The sequence below is a fragment of the Brachionichthys hirsutus genome, chromosome 19 (genome assembly GCF_040956055.1).
Source record: "Brachionichthys hirsutus isolate HB-005 chromosome 19, CSIRO-AGI_Bhir_v1, whole genome shotgun sequence".
Lineage (NCBI taxonomy): Eukaryota > Metazoa > Chordata > Actinopteri > Lophiiformes > Brachionichthyidae > Brachionichthys > Brachionichthys hirsutus.
In genome coordinates, this window is record NC_090915.1 from 4,045,470 (window position 1) to 4,064,100 (window position 18,631).

Here is an 18,631-nt window from a genome sequence, read left to right on the forward strand (position 1 = left end):
AGCTCCACGTTCTTCCACTGGCAAAACCGAGTAAATCTGTCACTGAGGGGAGGGGGGGAGGGGAGGGGGGGGGGGCAAAAAAAAAGCAGAGGGTGAAATCTGAATCCAGTGGACGCAGTGCAACTCTTCCTTCGATCCTCACCTCTCGATGAACTTCAGGAAGATCTTCCCTCTCAAACTGTCACAGATCTCCATTATGTATGGCTGCAAGGGGGGGGGACGGGGGGGGGACAGACAGAAGCAGCAACTCAAGGCCGGGTTTCCCTCGGTAACAACGGGCATCAAAAATGCTTTACAAATGCCTGCGAGCCTGTCGCCAGGACTGGGAGCTGCCAACAGGAGACAGACAGGTGGGCCAGACGTCTCTCACAAGTCGCTTTAAATCGAGAATAAGGGCCGTGTTGTTTTGCTCTAAGAGGAAATTGCTTATTAGATTCACGGCGCTGAAAGGGAACGACTTGTTCCTCCTTTAGAGTTTGCTTTTCGCTCTGGTTAGAAGAGAATCAAAGGAGTGTGTTCGTAGATTACAGAGCACGTTAGCGGGCAACAAGAAGTGGTCACATGTTTGACTTTTATGAGGACATTATTTTACTATCATTTAGTTTTGACTTTAGTTTTCACACCAGGCAGTAACATCTTTTTGTTCCGTAAACATCAAATGCAGACAATGACAGCATTGAACGAAGCCTTTCACGGCGGTGAAGGAACAAACAAAGCATCCTTTGTGTTAAAGCAGACGTTTGGACAATCGAAGACGAAGACGAAGACGAAGACGAGTGCGTTGACGGGCGTCCTACCTGGAAGAGAGTCGGGGGAACCAGTTGCTTTGCTAAGTGACCCTGGACATGGTCCACGGCGTTCTTAGAAAAAGGCTGAGACAGCAGAAATCAGAAGGAAGGCATTAGAAGACGTTGGCAAACACAAACTGGAGTTGTTCATCCCACAGCGCTGCCTTGCAGGAGAACACCTGATCCGGTAGTTCATGATTCATCTTTATGTTTTTAGGTGGAGCAGCATTTAAACTCTGATTTTTGGACAATGCAAATGCTAATTCTGCTACGAGTGCATGAGATCAAAGTGTTTCTCTTGATTTGTTCCTGTGACCTTTGACTTACTGAGGATCCAAAGGTGTAATATGTTACAGAGAAAACAAACCGACAAAGAATAAAAATGTATTTTTCGGTCCATTTCTCAACCCTTTGTTTTATCGTGACCAATCCGACGGGAGCCGGGGGGGGGGGGGTGTGTCTTCTGGGTGGGTGTGGCCTCACGTGCGAACAGGACAGGAGCTCCTTCATGATGTAGCCGTCGTAAATCTGCCGACTGCGGCTCGACCGCTCCTCCTCCGAGTCCAGCTTCTCGTAGTCCTTAATCTGAAACGGGGGGGGGGGGGGTCATGTCACCAGGCACGCTGGGAGGGCTAAATCTGAACTGGGATTAAGTCCCGATCTCTCACCCGTCCCAAAGGTGCCTTCTAATCCCGCACGCGGGGACACTTTAGACTTACTTCTTCGTAGAATTTGAGCTGCGGCACGGCCTCGTCGATCTCGTTCATACAGAAGTCCTTGAACAGGAGGAAGCCTGGGGGAGGAAAAGAGGAGAAACATCCTTAGCTGTTGGCGACGATGAATCCATGCCCCCCCTCCCCCCCCCCCGGTAGAAGGTGACACCGGTCCAGTCATAAAAACGCAGCTCGACTCCGCTGTGGTATTTATGTTTTCAACATCCGAAACTGTATCAGAAGTCACGAGGGGAGGGCGGCACGCTAAAAAAAAAACAATGAGCAAATGCTAACATGCTAACGGGTGAGCGTGGTAAACCAACATTGCCTTCTGGAAATGATTAAACGGACGTATAGTTAGTGCCAGAGAGACGAATAGAAATAATTAAAACAACAAAACGTGGCTCCAGCCCTCAAGTCCTCCAAAATATTTGGAGATTTGATTTGTAAACTTTTGGAAAATACTGAAATACGAAGCAGCCGACCAACCGCAGGAGACAAACAGGAGTTAAATCTTTTGTGCCGTTTGTAGTTGAAGTAAAAATACGTGGAACCGACAGACGCTGACGGAGCCGACCGTCCGATACGGGAGCGTGACGGACGGTCGGATGGTCGACTCCGTCGAAGAGCCTGATTTAGCCTTAATAATGGACGGAGGTTGCCTCCTCCTCGTTAGATCAGTACAAGCAGCTGATGGCGGCTCACAGTCTCCCCTCCGGCCTGCATATGCCCCCCCCCCCCCCCCCCGAACCCCCGAACCCCCACTGAGCTCATAATTACAGAATATGACACCAGACATTAACGGCTGAAAATGACATCATCTCAGTCAAATCGACGCTCAGTGAAACATCGGAGGAGGAGGAGGAAGAGGAAGAGGAGGGAAAAGGAAAACGCTTGGCTGCAGAGATGACGCGTGCTGTTGCCATGGTAATCGCATCTGTGTCTGAGTGTGCGGCGAGATGAACGATGGCGCGTTAACGGCAATCCCCCCGATGTCTGCAGCATGATGACGTCGCTGGAAACAAAGGATGGAGGGAACCGGAACGCCACGCGTTGGGCGTGATGCGGCGACGCTCGAGGATGGCGTTCCTCCTCACGGAGGCTTTACCCGATTAGCGTCAGGTATTAACGAAAATAGACGACTAATGAGATCTCCGACTGATGACATAACGAGTCTGATCGGTCGCTCTGACCTTCCAAACCGCCCTGGAACGCCGGCTCAGACCGGCTGATCCTACCCCGATTGGAGCCTCCCGAATGACGCCAGCGGAATATTTGAATAAAACAAAGAGTCGATGTAAAAGGAATACGCAGAATGACATTTTTAACGGACTTGTTTTCGCAGTACAGGAACTGGAATTGTGACATAAACTCAAACAAAACTTGTCTTCTTTAAAACCTCTGCCAGCAGACCTCCGCCGAGCAGCTCGTTCCCCTCCTAACTGGATTCACACCGTCCACATGGTGGATCTGGATCATCATCAAAAGGTTCTACGTTGTTCTTGGTATCTTTATGCGCCAACCATGAAAAGCAAAAGTGAATCGGAGTCGATAACTGATGTTTGAATCTGAAAATGTTAACATTCTCAGCCGTCATTCTGGATCTGATCCAGAAGAAATTCCCCCCCCCCCCCACATGACCGTGTCAAATTCCATAAACATCGGTCATTAATCACCCGAGAAATTGAGGAACTAATTTTGAAGCTCCATTGACCGAAACGTTTTCAGGCCTCCACTATCTCCCCCTCTCACTTGTTCCCGCTCCGCTTTATCTCCCCTCCAGACGTGACGCATCATTTCCCCTTTTGCTCCGACACATGGCGGACGTACATGGAGGACCGAGGGAACGGGGGAAATGACGGTTCGTACGTCACAAAGACTCGCGGATTAACCTTAATCGCTGAACACCTCAACGCCGCCTAGCTAATTCAACAAATGGCCTCGTCCAGAGGAGGCGGGCGGTGCGACCCGGGCTTTGAACTTAGTTGAACTTGATCAGGGGAGTTCTGGAATCTGAGGCCCAGTCCCGGTTCTCCCCGCCTACTAGATAATAGTAGCAGCAACAGGTTTGTTTAGAACTAGAATACTTCCATGTCTTCCAGAGACGCCTGGACAGGCCAGGAATCTGATCCGACCCCCAGCAGGAGAGGGAATCTGCTTCCGAACTGCAGCAGGATCCGACTGTTGTAATCCGATGAACCGATCAATGTCCTAGATTAAGATCAGAGATCTAGGTTCCTAAAAAGGAAATGGGATTGCGCCTGAGGCCCGCCTGCGCTGCCCCTGATTGGCCAGTGTTTCTCACATGGAGGATTTGCCTTAGCACATTTAAAAAAAGAAACAAATCCTAGTCATACAATTTTTGCAGGATTCGCCTCAATCTAATCAGCCGCTCGTCTCCCCAGGGAAAATCTTTCTACAATTTGTTCCAACGATCCGAAGCCTTTTGAATAATCCTGCAAACAGCCCTTCCTTGCTCTCTCTATTTTTCCCTCCCATCCCCGGTATCTTCTGGGATTTTGCAGGTTTTCTTCATCCGCTGCTGCGCCACTCTTAATTTTAAATCTTCTAATAGGCTTTTTAAAATGAATCCCAATTCCCCGCCGAGGAAGCAAACAAGCTGCGTCTTCCAGAAGTGAAGAGGATGAAGGTGAAGACGTGCAAAAAAGTAAAAAACGGATTATTCTGTTCCGAATTTATGGAAAACAGAAGATAATGTTTCTTATTGAGGGTTGTGTGAGACAGGCCTGCGTTGCATTATACTTAAACTGACCTTTAGCGGTGGATGAAAGCCAACAGAGGAGAGCGAGAGACAGAGACAGAAGGAGAGAGAGAGAGAGTTGTAAAAGTACATCAGGATTAACCAATAAAATTTAGGTATTCTGTTGCTGCTCTCTTCTGCTGGTGCGAGCAGGCTAAAGGCCGCTACGCTTAGCTTCAGCAATGCTAATCACGGCTTATTTCATAAAGCTGGCTTCAAATACAGCCCGAAAAAAAGCAACCCACTTAGGCCATCCTTTTTACTCCATCCCCTTTCTTTAGCGCCTTTTACCATCGTCGCTACTTGTCTTGTCGCGTAATGGTTTTTTTTAAGAAGTTATTTTATTTGGACGCAGTGTTAGTAAAAACATCTTAGTACGTCTCGTCTTGAATATTCTGTAAAATCAACTTATTGTATTCTTTTATCAATCCCAACATTTTGGGGATTTTGGGAATGTCGCACCTTGAAACAGTTCTTAAAAGCTCGACTTCTTCCATTCATTCATTCTCTTGTCGATGAGACGAGTATCTGCCTCGCGGGGTCACGGGTTCTGTTGGCTCCTACAAGCTTGAGTTCATGTTCGGTAATACGTTCCCATGTTCCCATCCCAGGTTACATATTTAATTCCCCCCAAGGCCACAAACGTTCTAGCTACTTTGTATGGCCGTGAATAAAAACCCGTCGGTCCCGCCTGAGGGTAGAAGCCAGTCCTGTCAAATATTGATCAATAAAGCAGCAAACACTCCTTTTTAAATGCGTCTCTGTGAAATAACAATGCGTGTCTTAGAAATGCGTCTGGGAACAGATTCCACAGCGGTCACATGGGAAAGGATCATTTCCCTTTAAAAGAAATGTGTGAGCTTTTCATTTTACCGAGACTCTATTCATGGCTGGTTTACGTTGGAAAGTCAGCGCGACGACGTTCACTGACGGGACTTTTCATCCGGGAACCGCTTGTTTGAGAGACTTTAGCGTTGACTATGCTAACCAAGCCAACCGGTCTTGGCATCTAATCTTGTAAAATTTGTGCCAAATGTAATAATCAAAAGCCGCACATTTTTAAGCGGTTATTGTTTGTTTAAGGTTTGGTGACGCTGATACGCTGACTCGGGGCAGAAATGCAACTATATTCCCCAACTGGAGTGGGCGGGGTTACAGAAGCCGTTAGGGAAGTTCACCACTGACCTCAGGCAGGACGTCCCACTGGGGGGGGGGGGGGGCACTGGGTGGCTGTAAGAACACCAACGCTACACAACTTATGAGGACAACGGTCATCTTTCCAAGCAAGGACAGGAAGTGGAACAAATGATTTTAACATCGCCATGGCGACGCCATCCACAACGGCAGATCACGCGTTGCGCCCAAAAACTCCAGATTGTTTGTGGGTTGAATCTCCAGCACCGGTGGAGCATCCAGACCAGGCACGAACATGAGCAGCCGTGAATGCACGACGCGTTTTGTCCAGCCAGCTGCCGGAAAGCGTTCCGATCCGTGTCGTGTCTGAAACGCGCCTTTTAAAAATGAGTCTTATTATCAGGGGGTCGTTTGAGTACGATCCAAGCTCTGCAAAGCCCAAACGATACACGTTAGCGGTGTTTTCAAATGCGGAAATACTGCATTATGGCATCGCAGTTACTGTAGCACCTACAAGCTGAAGTCAGATTCCTTTCATGAAGATGGTGTGAATCATGACGGAGGAATAAAAGGACAGACGTGAGAAGGACTGGAGGCGTCGGCAGCCTGTTGACATACACACTCTGGCCTCAAGGAGAAATGTTGCATTGTGGGAGGAGGGAAAAAAAAAAAAACTCTTTCCATTTATTGCCCTCCTTTTAACATCCACTCCGTTCCCTCTCTCCCAATTCTCATCACCTGTTTTTATTCCTCCTTTAATCAATTTTCATTTCTCCCCAGTCGACAGCCAAATGCAGCAGTTTCTGCCGGGGTTGCCACGGCAACCGCAGTTGCCAGGCAACGCCCGACTCTCCATCATCCATTCCAGAAGTCTGACAGATGGAGAGCCGAGAATGCCGAGGCAAGAGGAGAAGACAGAGGAGAAAGAATGGAGGAGAAGAAACGCAGAACGCACAAAAAAAAAGGAGGAGGAGCATCGGCGCAAAGCGGCGACGGTGATGCAATCTAAAAACGCAGCGACTCCAATTACAGCCGTCTTTGCTCCTCCATTAGGACACACTTTCATGTTTCACCACGACAACAAAGGATTTACAAAGAAAGTGTGTCACACACAAACACTCCTCTGTGTGCGTGCGTGCGTGCGTGTGCGTGTGTGTCACAAGTTGATTCGACATTATTAAACGGTGAAAATGGAGTGGCACCGCGTTCATTAACGGCGTACGTATGTTCCCGTTAACGAAGCATGCGAGGCTACGCGTCACATTAGCATGAGTCAACTTTAAAAGCGAGATATTTGAACCGCAGGCGGGTAAAGACTGACTTAAAGTTAGAAACATGAGCAGCGCTGAAGCCCGAAACGAAGTAAAACCCCCTGATTGGCTGATCCTTCAGAATCATGTTTAGGATCAGAGTCCTCGGCCTTTACGATCCGTCTCACGCACTCTCTCATGTGGCTGGATTGTGATCCAGATCTGGGGACAGCTGCTGCACTGAAAACGTCCCACAGGCAGAAGACACACTGTCCAGCCGGTAACAAGTGTTTCCTGGAGTCGCTAACGAGAGCCGAGAGCTGGACTAATGACTGGCGGCGGCTTGGGCACTCTGGCCCAAAGGATGATGGGAAGACTGAGGAGAGGAGAGGCGGCCAATCACAACGCAAGCAGCCTCTAAGTATTGACGCGATCACAGAGGAGAATGGAAGGTCTGCACCGATAAGAACGACAGCCGAATTATTTAACGTGCATCACGACCTGCAAAACGAAGCTCGTTTTATCGCGAAACGACGACACGATGCTTCGCAAAAGACTGGATTAACACGACAAAATGAAAGATGGTCGTCCCCTGGCCCAAACAACGACATGTAAATATTTTATTCCAACGAGTGGATTCTTCCACCAAGTGTCAGAGAAGAAATTAAACGACTTTCACAATTCCCCCGGAGCCTGAAGTGACATTATCAGCGGTAAGTAAACCTTGCAGAAGCCCGCGGGGGGGGCGGCCCGGGTCCCCCGGGCACGCCACGACGGCTCAGAGTGGAAACACGCAGCAGGAAGTGTGTCGCTGATCGCAAACCGAGCTGCAGAGAGGAGTCTTTAAAAGAAAGCGAAACTAACAAAACTAATATCCGGTATCACCGGATCAGATCAAATCTACTCATTGTTTTCACAATGGAGCAGAGTCCTTTCAAAGAATTCTGGATCCAGGTGATGATCCGGATCGCCACCAGGATCATTTGTATCCTGTACAGAACTGAGCACTAAACTGGGCCAATCCCAATCTTCAAATGTATTCATTTATTTTTATGTGTCTCTCTCTTCTGGATTTGAGGCTTTTCCAGCAGAATTCTCAGTCAGGTGAAATCTGCTCAGAAGCTCTGAGTTGAAGCGAGCCGGCGAGCAGAACGGGTTTGGACTTCCTCCTCCAGAGGAACGCCAACGATCTGGTGCATTTTTTTTAATCCTCCGACACGATGAAAACACGGAGACTTACCGATTTTCTGGTTGAAAATTTTGTCGAATGTCAGCTCGTCTCTCTCCTCCAGGTACTTCTGCATCACGCTGCGAATACTGTAAACACAAGGGGGGGGGGGGTGTTAATGATCGCCAGTTCATTCAACCAGAGGCTTTGGGTCTCAGACGCGTCCCGTCTGTGATCCCGGCCTGGGTTTGGGACTCTCCCGGCCACCTGTCCCCTGACAGTCAAACTGCAGGGAGGAAAGGGAGGCTTGGGGGGGAACTGAACAGATACTCGCTACCCTGGGAACAAGTGATAATGAGACAGAGACTGGGGAGAATTAATCAATTAGCACCCCCCCTCCCGCATGCCCCACGGGCCCATTAACACTCCACCAGCACCAGAGGAAACGCCTCAGCAGGTCCGCAGCGAGCCCGTGGACGGGGTCAGACCTCTGCAGTGTTTACATTCTGATAGCATTAGCACACACAGCTAACGACTGGCATGTTCTGGCTGATTTCTCAATCAGAAACGAGCCTCGGTTTGCAGGATCAGGTGCGAAGAAAACATTCAGACAAGTTCTGGAGAAAACGAACACGAAGAATCCAGAAGAAAAGCCGATGCATCAGAAATAATGGAGGTAAGATTTAACGAAATCAGGACAGCGACGGCGTCGGCCAAAGCCGTAAAAACGGAGGTGAAACTTTCAATCTGACGAGTCTGCATGGAAATCGGTATTACGGCGTGCCGAGTCAAAGATCTTACACCTTTACGGGATTCTTTGACTCTTGGTCTTATCGCTGCACCGGATCGTAAACATGCAACGGCATCAGGAAACGATTCTCTGAAGTAATAACGCCACACGTGAACGATGAAGCCAAGATAGGCGTCATCGCAAGTCCCAGATCTGCAGGATAAATAAACAAATGCCAGAGAAAAACATGTTCGGGTAAACATGACTCATGTAATATTACAAAACAGAGATACTGTCGACTCGATAGTTACTGCAGGCGGAAGAACCTCTTCTTCCTCCTGTCAGAAGAGAAGAAGAAAAAACTGCCGCAAGGAATATTTGAAACTATTTAGTGTATTTTATATTTAGTGCGTAAGACAATGACTCAAAGCATGAGTAGGAATATTCCAAACATCACATTCACGATGCATCTCCTGAGTTTTAATAGCACGTTAAGGCAAAAAAAAAAAGACTCCGCACACCATCACAAAGTACTGCAATACCAAACGCCATTGCAAGAAGTTACTCAAATATTCTGAACGCAGCCGTGGACGACTTACGTAAAGGAGAAACGCTTTTCACAAGCCGGTCATTAAATATTCAAATCCAGGCTTCCTTCCAAAAACCCTAAAAATATACATCGGCCGCTTTCAAGGCAGAGAGAGAGAGAGAGAGAGAGAGAGAGAGAGAGAGAGAGAGAGAGATAAGTGGAGCAGAGCTGACCTCCTTTCAAGCTCAAAAAAGAAGAAGAAGAAACAAGACTCATACCTGGAACCTAAACATCACTAGCAAGGATTGCACCCCCCCCCCACCCCCCCACCAGGCCGTTTTATGGGAGACTGGATTCAAGATTTCTGCTACAGCAGCAGCAAGACGCTGGAAGTCGACGCTTCCTCTTTCAGATGAGGCCCGCGTGTGCGTGTGCGTGTGCGTGTGTGTGTGTGTGTGTGTGTGCGTGTGTGTGTGGCCGCTGAATCACTAGCAGCTGACTCAGGATCAGTACCGTCCTGCAGACTAAACTCCAGCGCCGCCGAACCGAGCGTTAATGAGGCCTGAGACTTTTATGTCAGTTTAGCATTTTTTTTTTTAACTCAATGAACGCTATCTGAGAATGTCTTTTGAGTTTCACCCCCCCCCCCCCCCCCCTCATATTTGGCTGCAGTTTTCTAGAGCAACGTTCTCCGTTGCTGCTCTACGAGTCCTGCAGGTTTCTTAACGGCGGTCGCTGCAGCTTGTGGCTCTCCTGCGTGCCGCGGTTCATTTCTGTGGTCGCCTTCCTGTTTGTGTTCACAACCACCGGCTAATGAGGACTAGTATTTGTCTAATTATTATAATAAGATGTTCTTTTGTTCAATAAACTGTTTGAACATGCTCTCTGCCCTATACAAAAAAAAAAAAAAAAAAAAGAGCGCGTTTGACTTTAGAGTTGGATGAAATCACCGTTCCCGGTGTTGAATTCGGCATCAATTTGAGTTTGAGACGGCCCGAGCCGTGTCTGTCATCGCCCCCCCCCCCCCCCAATGCAGCGGCGCTAATCAGCGAAACCATCAGTGCTGTTCAAGCATTTTAAGAAGAGACACCAATGCAACGACCGTCAAGCTCCAGCAAACTGTAGGCACGCCAGCAGCGTCGAGATCAAACAAACAAATATTTGATGGCTGCTTCACTGTTTTGTTCCATTTCTAAGGCTGCTTGAGGAGAGTTTTTTTTTTTTTTTTTTTTAAAGAGAGGCGCTGCATCGATACGCGTTTCCCCCAATCAATGGAGGCTCGAGTTACAGTCGAGGTTTCTGAAGAGTTTCCTCCAGCTCCATTTCAATCCATCCATAGCTTTAGAAACCAAACCGTCGATCAACAATCAGAAACGAAGCGCCGAAGGACACAAGCATCCTCCTGCCTAAACGGCGTGAGGCGAGGCGTCACGGCGCTGCCCGGCGCTCGTCCTTAGCTAGTACCCGCTGTACAGTACGTTTACCGCAGGGCTGCATGCATGGCAAGGTCCGCGAGAACACACGCCCCCCCCCACCTCCCCTCCTGGGTGGCGTTTACATAATTCTGCCTCCATTACGTCCGCTTGTGCGTGCGGACCCTCGCCGGCAAAAACGAGGACGAGAACAATGAGCCAGAAGCTGCCGCTGCTCGTTCGGTCTTGGACAGACTCCTGGGTGACCTCCTTTAAACCGCCAGCAGCCCCCCCCCCCCCCCCGCTGTGATGACGAAGCTGCTCCCTGACGCCGGGAGACCCTGACCTATTTACACGTCTTTATAAATACCCCGAGCTGGCCCGTCAGCGCCGACCCAGAACCATCACGTATTGGGTTCATCTCTGGACACGTCAGGTGCCGAGGTTATCTGTATTGAACAAATCCGTGCTACGCTAACGTGATGCTAGCATTTCGAAGTCGAGTTAGGGTTAGGAGAAACTAGTTTGAATCTTACGTACATTTGGTGCATAAATGTAAAGACTCGGTTTCTATTGGCTGCTGATCTGGCACAGCAAACAATATGGTGACTTTTTAACAATACAGGAAGTGTGCGCAAGTGTAAATATTTCACATATCAACAGGATGAAAGGGACATTTCGACAGCCGGGTCCTGTGGGAAGGTCATTTTGCCGTGTTGATAACGCGCTCAAATTGATCTCGGCCTCCGCCTGAACTTCAACGGTTACTTCTAGCATCGCCATCTGTCAATGGATCGAGATCGCTTCATCTCCTGAGATGTATTTACTATTCCAGGAAACTCAAGGAGAACTTTGAGACCCATTTTTACCGCCTGGCGTCTGACGGCAACGAGCCGGGGACTCAGCGGAGAAACAATCTTCAGTAATCGTTTCCTGCTAATTTGCTGAGGAAACCAAAAAAAGATTTGGACGATTTCACGTCACTTCAGATGCGTTTTGCGAAGCCGGCGGCTTCATCTCAGGAACCAAGTCGCCGTCGGATGAAAACAGGCCTCGGCTGATTGGACACGAAGGCTGCTCAACAAACCACAGCGATCCAGGAAGCGAATGCATCCGCCAACGGCAAGAAAAACCTGAACAGCTGGGAGAGTTTCCACAGTTCTGTCAAAACAAAGATTTTAATAAAACACTGCTGCTCATTTTTCATTTGCATCCTTCCCGTGAAGTTTCGCGTTGTGACGTCATTATTTCAACCAATTTTACATCTACAATTTGGGAAAACAGACCAGACAAAGAGTCACTTTAGATATTTACCGTCCCATTTCATCGCGATATTACGATAGATCCACGCATCGACGCGTAAAGCCGCACCGTTCAGCTTTTTCCTCGCACAATCTCGTTCCACGTTTTGAACTTTCCATACGCGCAGCTCTTTTGGAAGTGTTCCAGGTTTCAGGGTTTGTCTCGCTGAGGTCAAATGGGCCTATCGGTGCTCTCGTGAGTCAGCGCTCCATCCAAGAATGGAAATAAAACAAGTGTAAAAAAAACAACAACAACAACAACAAAAACCCATGCTGGCTGCACAATACGGCTCAGGGGTTCTGGAATCCATTTCAGATTAACATTGGTCTCAGTTAAACCAAATAACCAGTCGGGTCGAACAGCACAAGTCTTTGTTGATTGTGTTGATAAAGTCATCAGAAGTTCTCTGGGACCGGTTCTGTTATCTGTAGTATTCCCGTTCAGGTGTCCGAGCCTGGAAATGATTGATTAATGCGCTACACAGAAGAAATGCCCTGCTGGCTGGTTCAATGGGCGCTTCCTGTATTATGGTAATATCTCTCACCATTTACACCAACACAGTGATGGCAGTGATTATCTCCATGGTGGGCAACACATGACGGCACTGCTGTGTCCATCGGGTTATTGTTCCAAAGCCAAATTACAGTCTATCCCTGCTTACGGTACAACAATAAATTAAATCCTCAGACCTGCATCGTCATAGCAACGCACCTCACAATGACTATGTTGTCAACGCCAGTCCCTGAATGCTAGCCTATACGATGATCTCTACGTGGGACAACAACCGTCCATCAAGTTGAGAAGTGGAGGCAGGTTTCCGATAGAAGCGAGTCTGGATCCGGATCTGGATCTGGATCTGGATCCGGATCCGCGTCCACCGTTGAGTTTCAATAAGCCAGAGCTCAGACTCGGTGCCGCGTCGAAAGAGTCTTCATCATCTTTGTTTATACTGAGCAAACCTGAAGTCGCTCAAAGTTAAATATTGAGCCGGCATTCAAAACGCAAAGACGCGCTTGTACGACAGAAGAATCTCGCTAGACTCTTAACACGCGTGTGAAGCCACCGTGGCTCCACCGCATTCCGTTTGACTTTGGGTTTGCAGCTAACGACGCATCTATGTGGACATCGACTCAGGGCGGCTGCGACCGCCTCCGGACCGGAGCAGCGACGGCCCTCATCGCATCGCTGACGTGACAAAGGCGCGACAATCCCGCCGTGAACACGAGTGTACAAAATGGGGGCTCAGGTTCTGCAAGAATCCCCCCCAACCCGAAAGCCTTGCATCTTCTCCAGCGTTGCTGTCAAAATCTCACCTCACTGCCAGAGGACTCAGCCTTGGCTCGTTGAGAATGTGGCAGCGCTGCGCTATCTCCAAAGTGCCACATTTACCCCCCCCAACACACACACACACACACACACACACACACACACACACACACACACAACTGAAAAGCTTCAGCTGCTACCGTGAAAACCATGCATCCATTAAAGTTTGTCACAGTCTATCAAATGCTGCTATTTTCAGACACCGGCTTCACAGACACTCTTTTCGATTCTGTTCTTGCGGGATCCGCTCCGAATTAAAGTCGTCCTCAGAAGCACCGACTCGCGAGAAGAAAGTATAGCAAGCCCATAATGAAAGCTCCTCATCCAGCTGTAATAACAACCTCACTGACATGTCTCTAGTTAATTTTTAGATCGCTGTGAGTGTTGCTTTTGCTGACTGATTCACTCAACAAGCGGTGCAATAGCGCACTTACAAGTCCATTAGAGGCAGCGTTTTATCTCTGCAGCTCCTGTATTATTGCAGGCAATAAATAATAAGCCCGTATGTAACAAAGCATACCTAATAAACCCGATTCACGAAAAGCAGCTCGGCGCCTCTGGTTATTAATGCGCTAATCATTCAAACATCTCAGACAATCAGCACCGAAGCAGCAGCGGCAGGCCAGACACCGATCGATTAAAGAATCATCCCGGGGGTCGCGGGTCGATCTTCTCAGGAGGAGGATAAACTCATAGAGATTTATGGGTTTAATAAAAATACATTATTTAGCTGTAATCCAATCAAGTAAAGGGTCATTGATTTGCTGTATTTGTAGATGTAAAAAAAAAGCATTATGTTGATGGATCAATTAGTTCAAGTGTTTCTTTGTTTATTTCTATATTATTACATCTAGAGAGGAGGGGGGGGGGGGGGGGCGGGGGGGGTGAGGGGTCTGTTTTCAATCTGCATCGTTATTGAAGAATAGCGCGCATTCAGCACAAAATACTAACAACGTTAAGCCTGAGTGAGTGCGTAAATAAATACTATTTATGATTATAATAACAAGTCTATATTGGTACGAATCCGGGCGCATGATCTGTATCACGATACAGAGATTAACAGCAACAGAGCTCCGACACTGATATGATCGTTTCAGCTTGACATGCTGTACATCCATTTTGATACCAGAGTAGGGTTTTTTTTTTTGCTTCAACAGCATAACAGTGAAGCCTTTCCTCTGCAACACCTTTGTTTGTTTATGCCGAACAACCCAAAGGTTGCGTAACGTGTCTGTAGTGGGTGATTCCAGATCATGGCGATCACCATCTCGTAGCTGGTTTCCTCTGAAGGTTCCCCTCAAGGCCGCAGGAACTCAGAGTTCTATCTGCTAAAGCCAACGATTAGAGGTCTGGGGATCGAACACCGTCTCGACCTATTGTTACACTTTCAACGTGTAAGGAACCTGGATCCAACCAATCAGCCAATCAGAACGCATTCCCCGTCAGGCCGTGTCCCTTAAACTGACGGCATCAGACCAGACACTTTCCTGGAAAGCGGCATTCTGAATCGCTCACCCCGTTTTTAAAATCACATAATGATCAGAGAAATTTGATGTGGAATCAGTGAAGTGAGAAACAAACACATTTCATTTCATTCGCGGGGGGGCTCAGACCAAATCCGACAAGCTGACAGAATTAACTAAATTCATTTCTGCCTGCGCAAACAGGTAACCCCTTCGTTCATGCGTTTCGACGAGGCTCAATAAAAGGTTTTTAAAAAGAGGCGACAAACACAAGCCGACATCCGCCAAACTGAAAATCATTCTCCGAACGGTTAGCAGTAATGCTAAGCTAATATAGTGAACTCTGGCTATAATTGAAAAAGGCTTGTTATGTCAGAGTGGATGATGACACAGAAAAGATCTGGTGGTAGATATGAAGTCGATGTCAGAAACTGGGCTAATATTGACTTTAGCCACAAACAGCCAGAGGGGTGAATTCATTTCATCTCTTCAGATCCTTTGATGGCCGCAGGTGAAATCGTCTGATCAAACCTGTTACAAAAAGCCAGCTCTACTTTCAATGGGATCACTTTAGCTCTAAATGTGAACTGCAGAGGCGCTAGGCTAGCTTGTTTGAACGCGTTTAGAATCCAGCTTTACCGAAATAACTTCAGCATCAACAGGCCTCGTCGGCTTCTGCTGATCTGCCCCAAAAAAAGAAAAAAAAGACAGGAAGTGGATTAACGGCTTCCACAAATCACTCCTGGTTAAAACATCACGTCTTCCCGAATCCACCTTGAATCACAATATAGAGCCGTTAGGTCTACACACACGATGCGGACGCGCCAGGGAGAGTTGTTTAACCGCCGTAAACAAGATGAGCACAAATCAAACCCAACAGCGGGGGGGCCCGTAAGTCAGTCTGCGATCGGTTCCACACAAAGCGTCTGTTCGCACCGTTTGACTAAACCCGCTACGCAAATTTACAAGCGGTCTGTGACGAGCAGCTCTGTCAATAACCAAATTTTAACCACTTCCTGTGCATCGAGTCGCACGTTGCACACCAAAGACAGCTCTGGGGATGCTGGGAGGAAAAGTTACCGAAATTCACTGATGCTGGGTCACTGGCAAGCACGTTGTTAAGGGCAGCAGATAAGGGGGGGGGGGGGGGGGCACACAACAAACATCTGCATGATCAGAAACACCTTCCTAATGTCAAACAATGCGGCCGTCGGTGCTGCATAGCGTGCACAACGCGCCAAACACACACACACACACACACACACACACGCTAAATGTGCTTACCTGGGCTCCGGGAGGATGATTTTCTTGCTCGCCCGGGCCGCCGGAGTCGATTTGCTCTTCTCCATCGCCATCAAATAACTGACATCGGCGAGAACTGCTTCGAGGTCCGCCATCTTTCGACCCTGGGAAGTCGATAAGAGACCGGGAACGGGCTTTTATTTCAGGGGATAAAAAAAAAAAAATGTAAATAAAAAAAGAGTGTCCTCCTCCTCCACCAGCAGGTGTGACCAGCATCCAGCGCCGCGGACAGGGCCGAGGAACTGGTGTCTCCGTCTGTTCAAACTGCCATGACTGAGACAGAGATGTTTAATTCAGAGGGGGGGGGCATTGGGTGACAGATTAGCAGTCTCAGTCTCCAGGGGCTGTCAGATTATCCCCAATTCAGAGTAAAAAAAAAACAGAAACCGCAGGTCCAAGGAGGAATCCGATGCCTCCTCTCACGGATGGGTGAAGACGCACCAGATGCTGGGGGGGGGTCCGGAGACAGCTGTCCTCTCTGGGGACTCTCCTGCTCCTCTTGATGGAGATGTGACTGGTGGTTTGGTTTACGCCTCCGGCTCCCTTCAAATGTAAATACAGCCTCTCCTAATTTCAGATCCTTTCGCGTCTTGGATTAAAATCCGTAAATTGAGGAAAGGGGGACGCTCGGAGACGGGGATGAAATGTGTCTCATCCGGGGGGGGGAGTGGGGGGGTGTGCTCGATCGTTTCTCCTGCACCAAATTATCTCTCAGTCGCGATTTGGCACAACGCAAAAACAAAGAAAACGCGTTAAAGTCATGATTTCTCGGCCCGAAACGATGGTCTGCGACGCGTCCTCGTCCGAAACGTCCCTTGAGCATCAGCAGCGGCGTCCAAATGGAGGTTCAGCGCCGAATTCAGGACGATAATCAGCTAATCCGCCGGATGAAGCCGCACTCCGGGCGAGGCTAACTCGCGTTAGCCTGCTGGGCGATATCGATATGCTAGTTAGCCGCGGCGCTAGCAGCTAGCTAAACCTGCTAGCTCGTAGGCTAACTATGGAAGTAAAGTAAAGAATGACTCATTAATATATACATTTAAAAAAAATACCTGCATTAAAATATACTTATTACCAGCCGCGAATAGAGTCAATCCCGATTTCAAACAAGCAGTACATTTACGGGGGGGGGGGGGCTTGTTAAAACTCGTATTGGGGGGAAGTCTTCCTGAAAATGGCTTCAAATTCGCAGAAGATGATCCATATCTGCTTGTTGGGCGAGTTACCCCGAGCGTCGCCGGGGGGCGGTGGGGGGGCGGCGGCGGCGGCGACCCTCCTCGCCTGGAGTCCCAGCACAAGAGCGACTGACTGCGGCGGACGGTGACGCTGGTTAGCGGCGCAGAAGGGGGGGGAGATGGAAATCGGTTGACTTTTTCCTCGTCGCCGTAAACTGCGGTCAACCGACAACACAGCCAACACACCCGGGTTGCATTAAAGCGTCCGACGCGCAGCTCCGCGGGTGGGCTTCTTTTGTAGATCGTCTCCGCCCGTCCGAGCGGCTGCTGCTTCCCAGGCTATCCGCGCTGAGGAAGTACAAAGTCGGTTTAAACATCCGTCCGTCCGGTGTAGCTTCCCCGCCCGCCCCTCCCGTGTGTAGCGAGCCGCTCCTTTTCGTTACGCCGTCCCTTTTCGCAGCTCCAAAATGGCACGCGTTTATTATTCAGTCTCTCTTCGGTGTATTTTTCTGTAGTTTTGCTAGCTGTACTCGTCTCGTTGCTCAACTTCCTCTCGGAAGGAGAGGCTCGAAAACCCGGAGCGGGATTCCCATGCTGGAGCCGGACCCCAGTCACCTTGAGAGGGGGGGGGGGGGGGGTTGTTGTTTATTTTAGTTTTTATGGACAGAGACGATATTTTATTAAAAGTTCAACTTTAAGCATCGCTGCTGAGTCAAATTAAAGGATTAAATATACCGGTCTGAACAGGACATTTCCCGGAATTGAAAAAAAATGCTTAATTTATTTAGTTTAATTTGATTTGGATGATAAACTAGTAGAATATTCTGCTGTTTCTCCCATTCGGTGTCAGCATTGTGATGTTTCTGAGTCACGAAGCAGCAACAATTTCATTTTCCAACACGCAAAGAGACGCTGGATGCTGGCTTTAGTGGGAACGCAGTGCCGTTTACTGGACAGTACTGGTAATACTCCTACTACTGCAGTATTCACAGTCTAAACTCGAATGTTTAAATACACAGCAGAAGAAGAAGTATTTACACACCCTTGCTGAGCTTGGATGTAAATTAATCTTTGATCGATCAACTGGTCATCGGGTTATCGATTAATCGTTTAAAATTGTGAACAAAAGGCATCTGAAGGAATGTGTGGAATGACTGTTCGTATACATTTTAATCAAGTATTTCTCAGAATATTTTGCAAAAACAACTTACAAGAAAATTATTGTCAAGAAATATTGTTTGAAAGGTTAGAAGACAATGTATTTGTGTGTATATATGTACATGTATGTGTCTAATGTATATGTATTGATATATATAGATATTTAGTACTTTCCTATAGTTTATCTGGGTTACAAAACATTTAAAATATTGTCCGACAAACTACATTTTTAGACAAATAGAATTGATTATTTGATTCTAATTTACCTAAAAATGCCCACCATGCCATAAAACATGGATGAAAGTAGAATTCAGAAAAAATATTGAACACACACACAGAGGAATAAAAGATAGATATGAACAGAACGGCAAATGAGTCATCCTTCTTTTTCCTGTTTTTTTACGATGAGGTTTTTACATA

The 18,631-nt window shown here is 47.9% G+C and overlaps 1 protein-coding gene across 1 annotated transcript in view; it reads right to left on the minus strand.

Moving 5' to 3' along the window:
- grk3 (G protein-coupled receptor kinase 3) overlaps window positions 1-15,973 on the minus strand; it is a 24,765-nt gene extending 8,792 nt beyond the window's left edge. The window contains 7 exon segments of the mRNA XM_068753157.1: window positions 4-42; window positions 143-204; window positions 798-872; window positions 1,272-1,373; window positions 1,508-1,581; window positions 7,887-7,963; window positions 15,861-15,973. Coding sequence (XP_068609258.1) covers window positions 4-42; window positions 143-204; window positions 798-872; window positions 1,272-1,373; window positions 1,508-1,581; window positions 7,887-7,963; window positions 15,861-15,973 — 542 coding nt within the window.
- Between the last annotated feature and the right edge of the window lie 2,658 nt (window positions 15,974-18,631).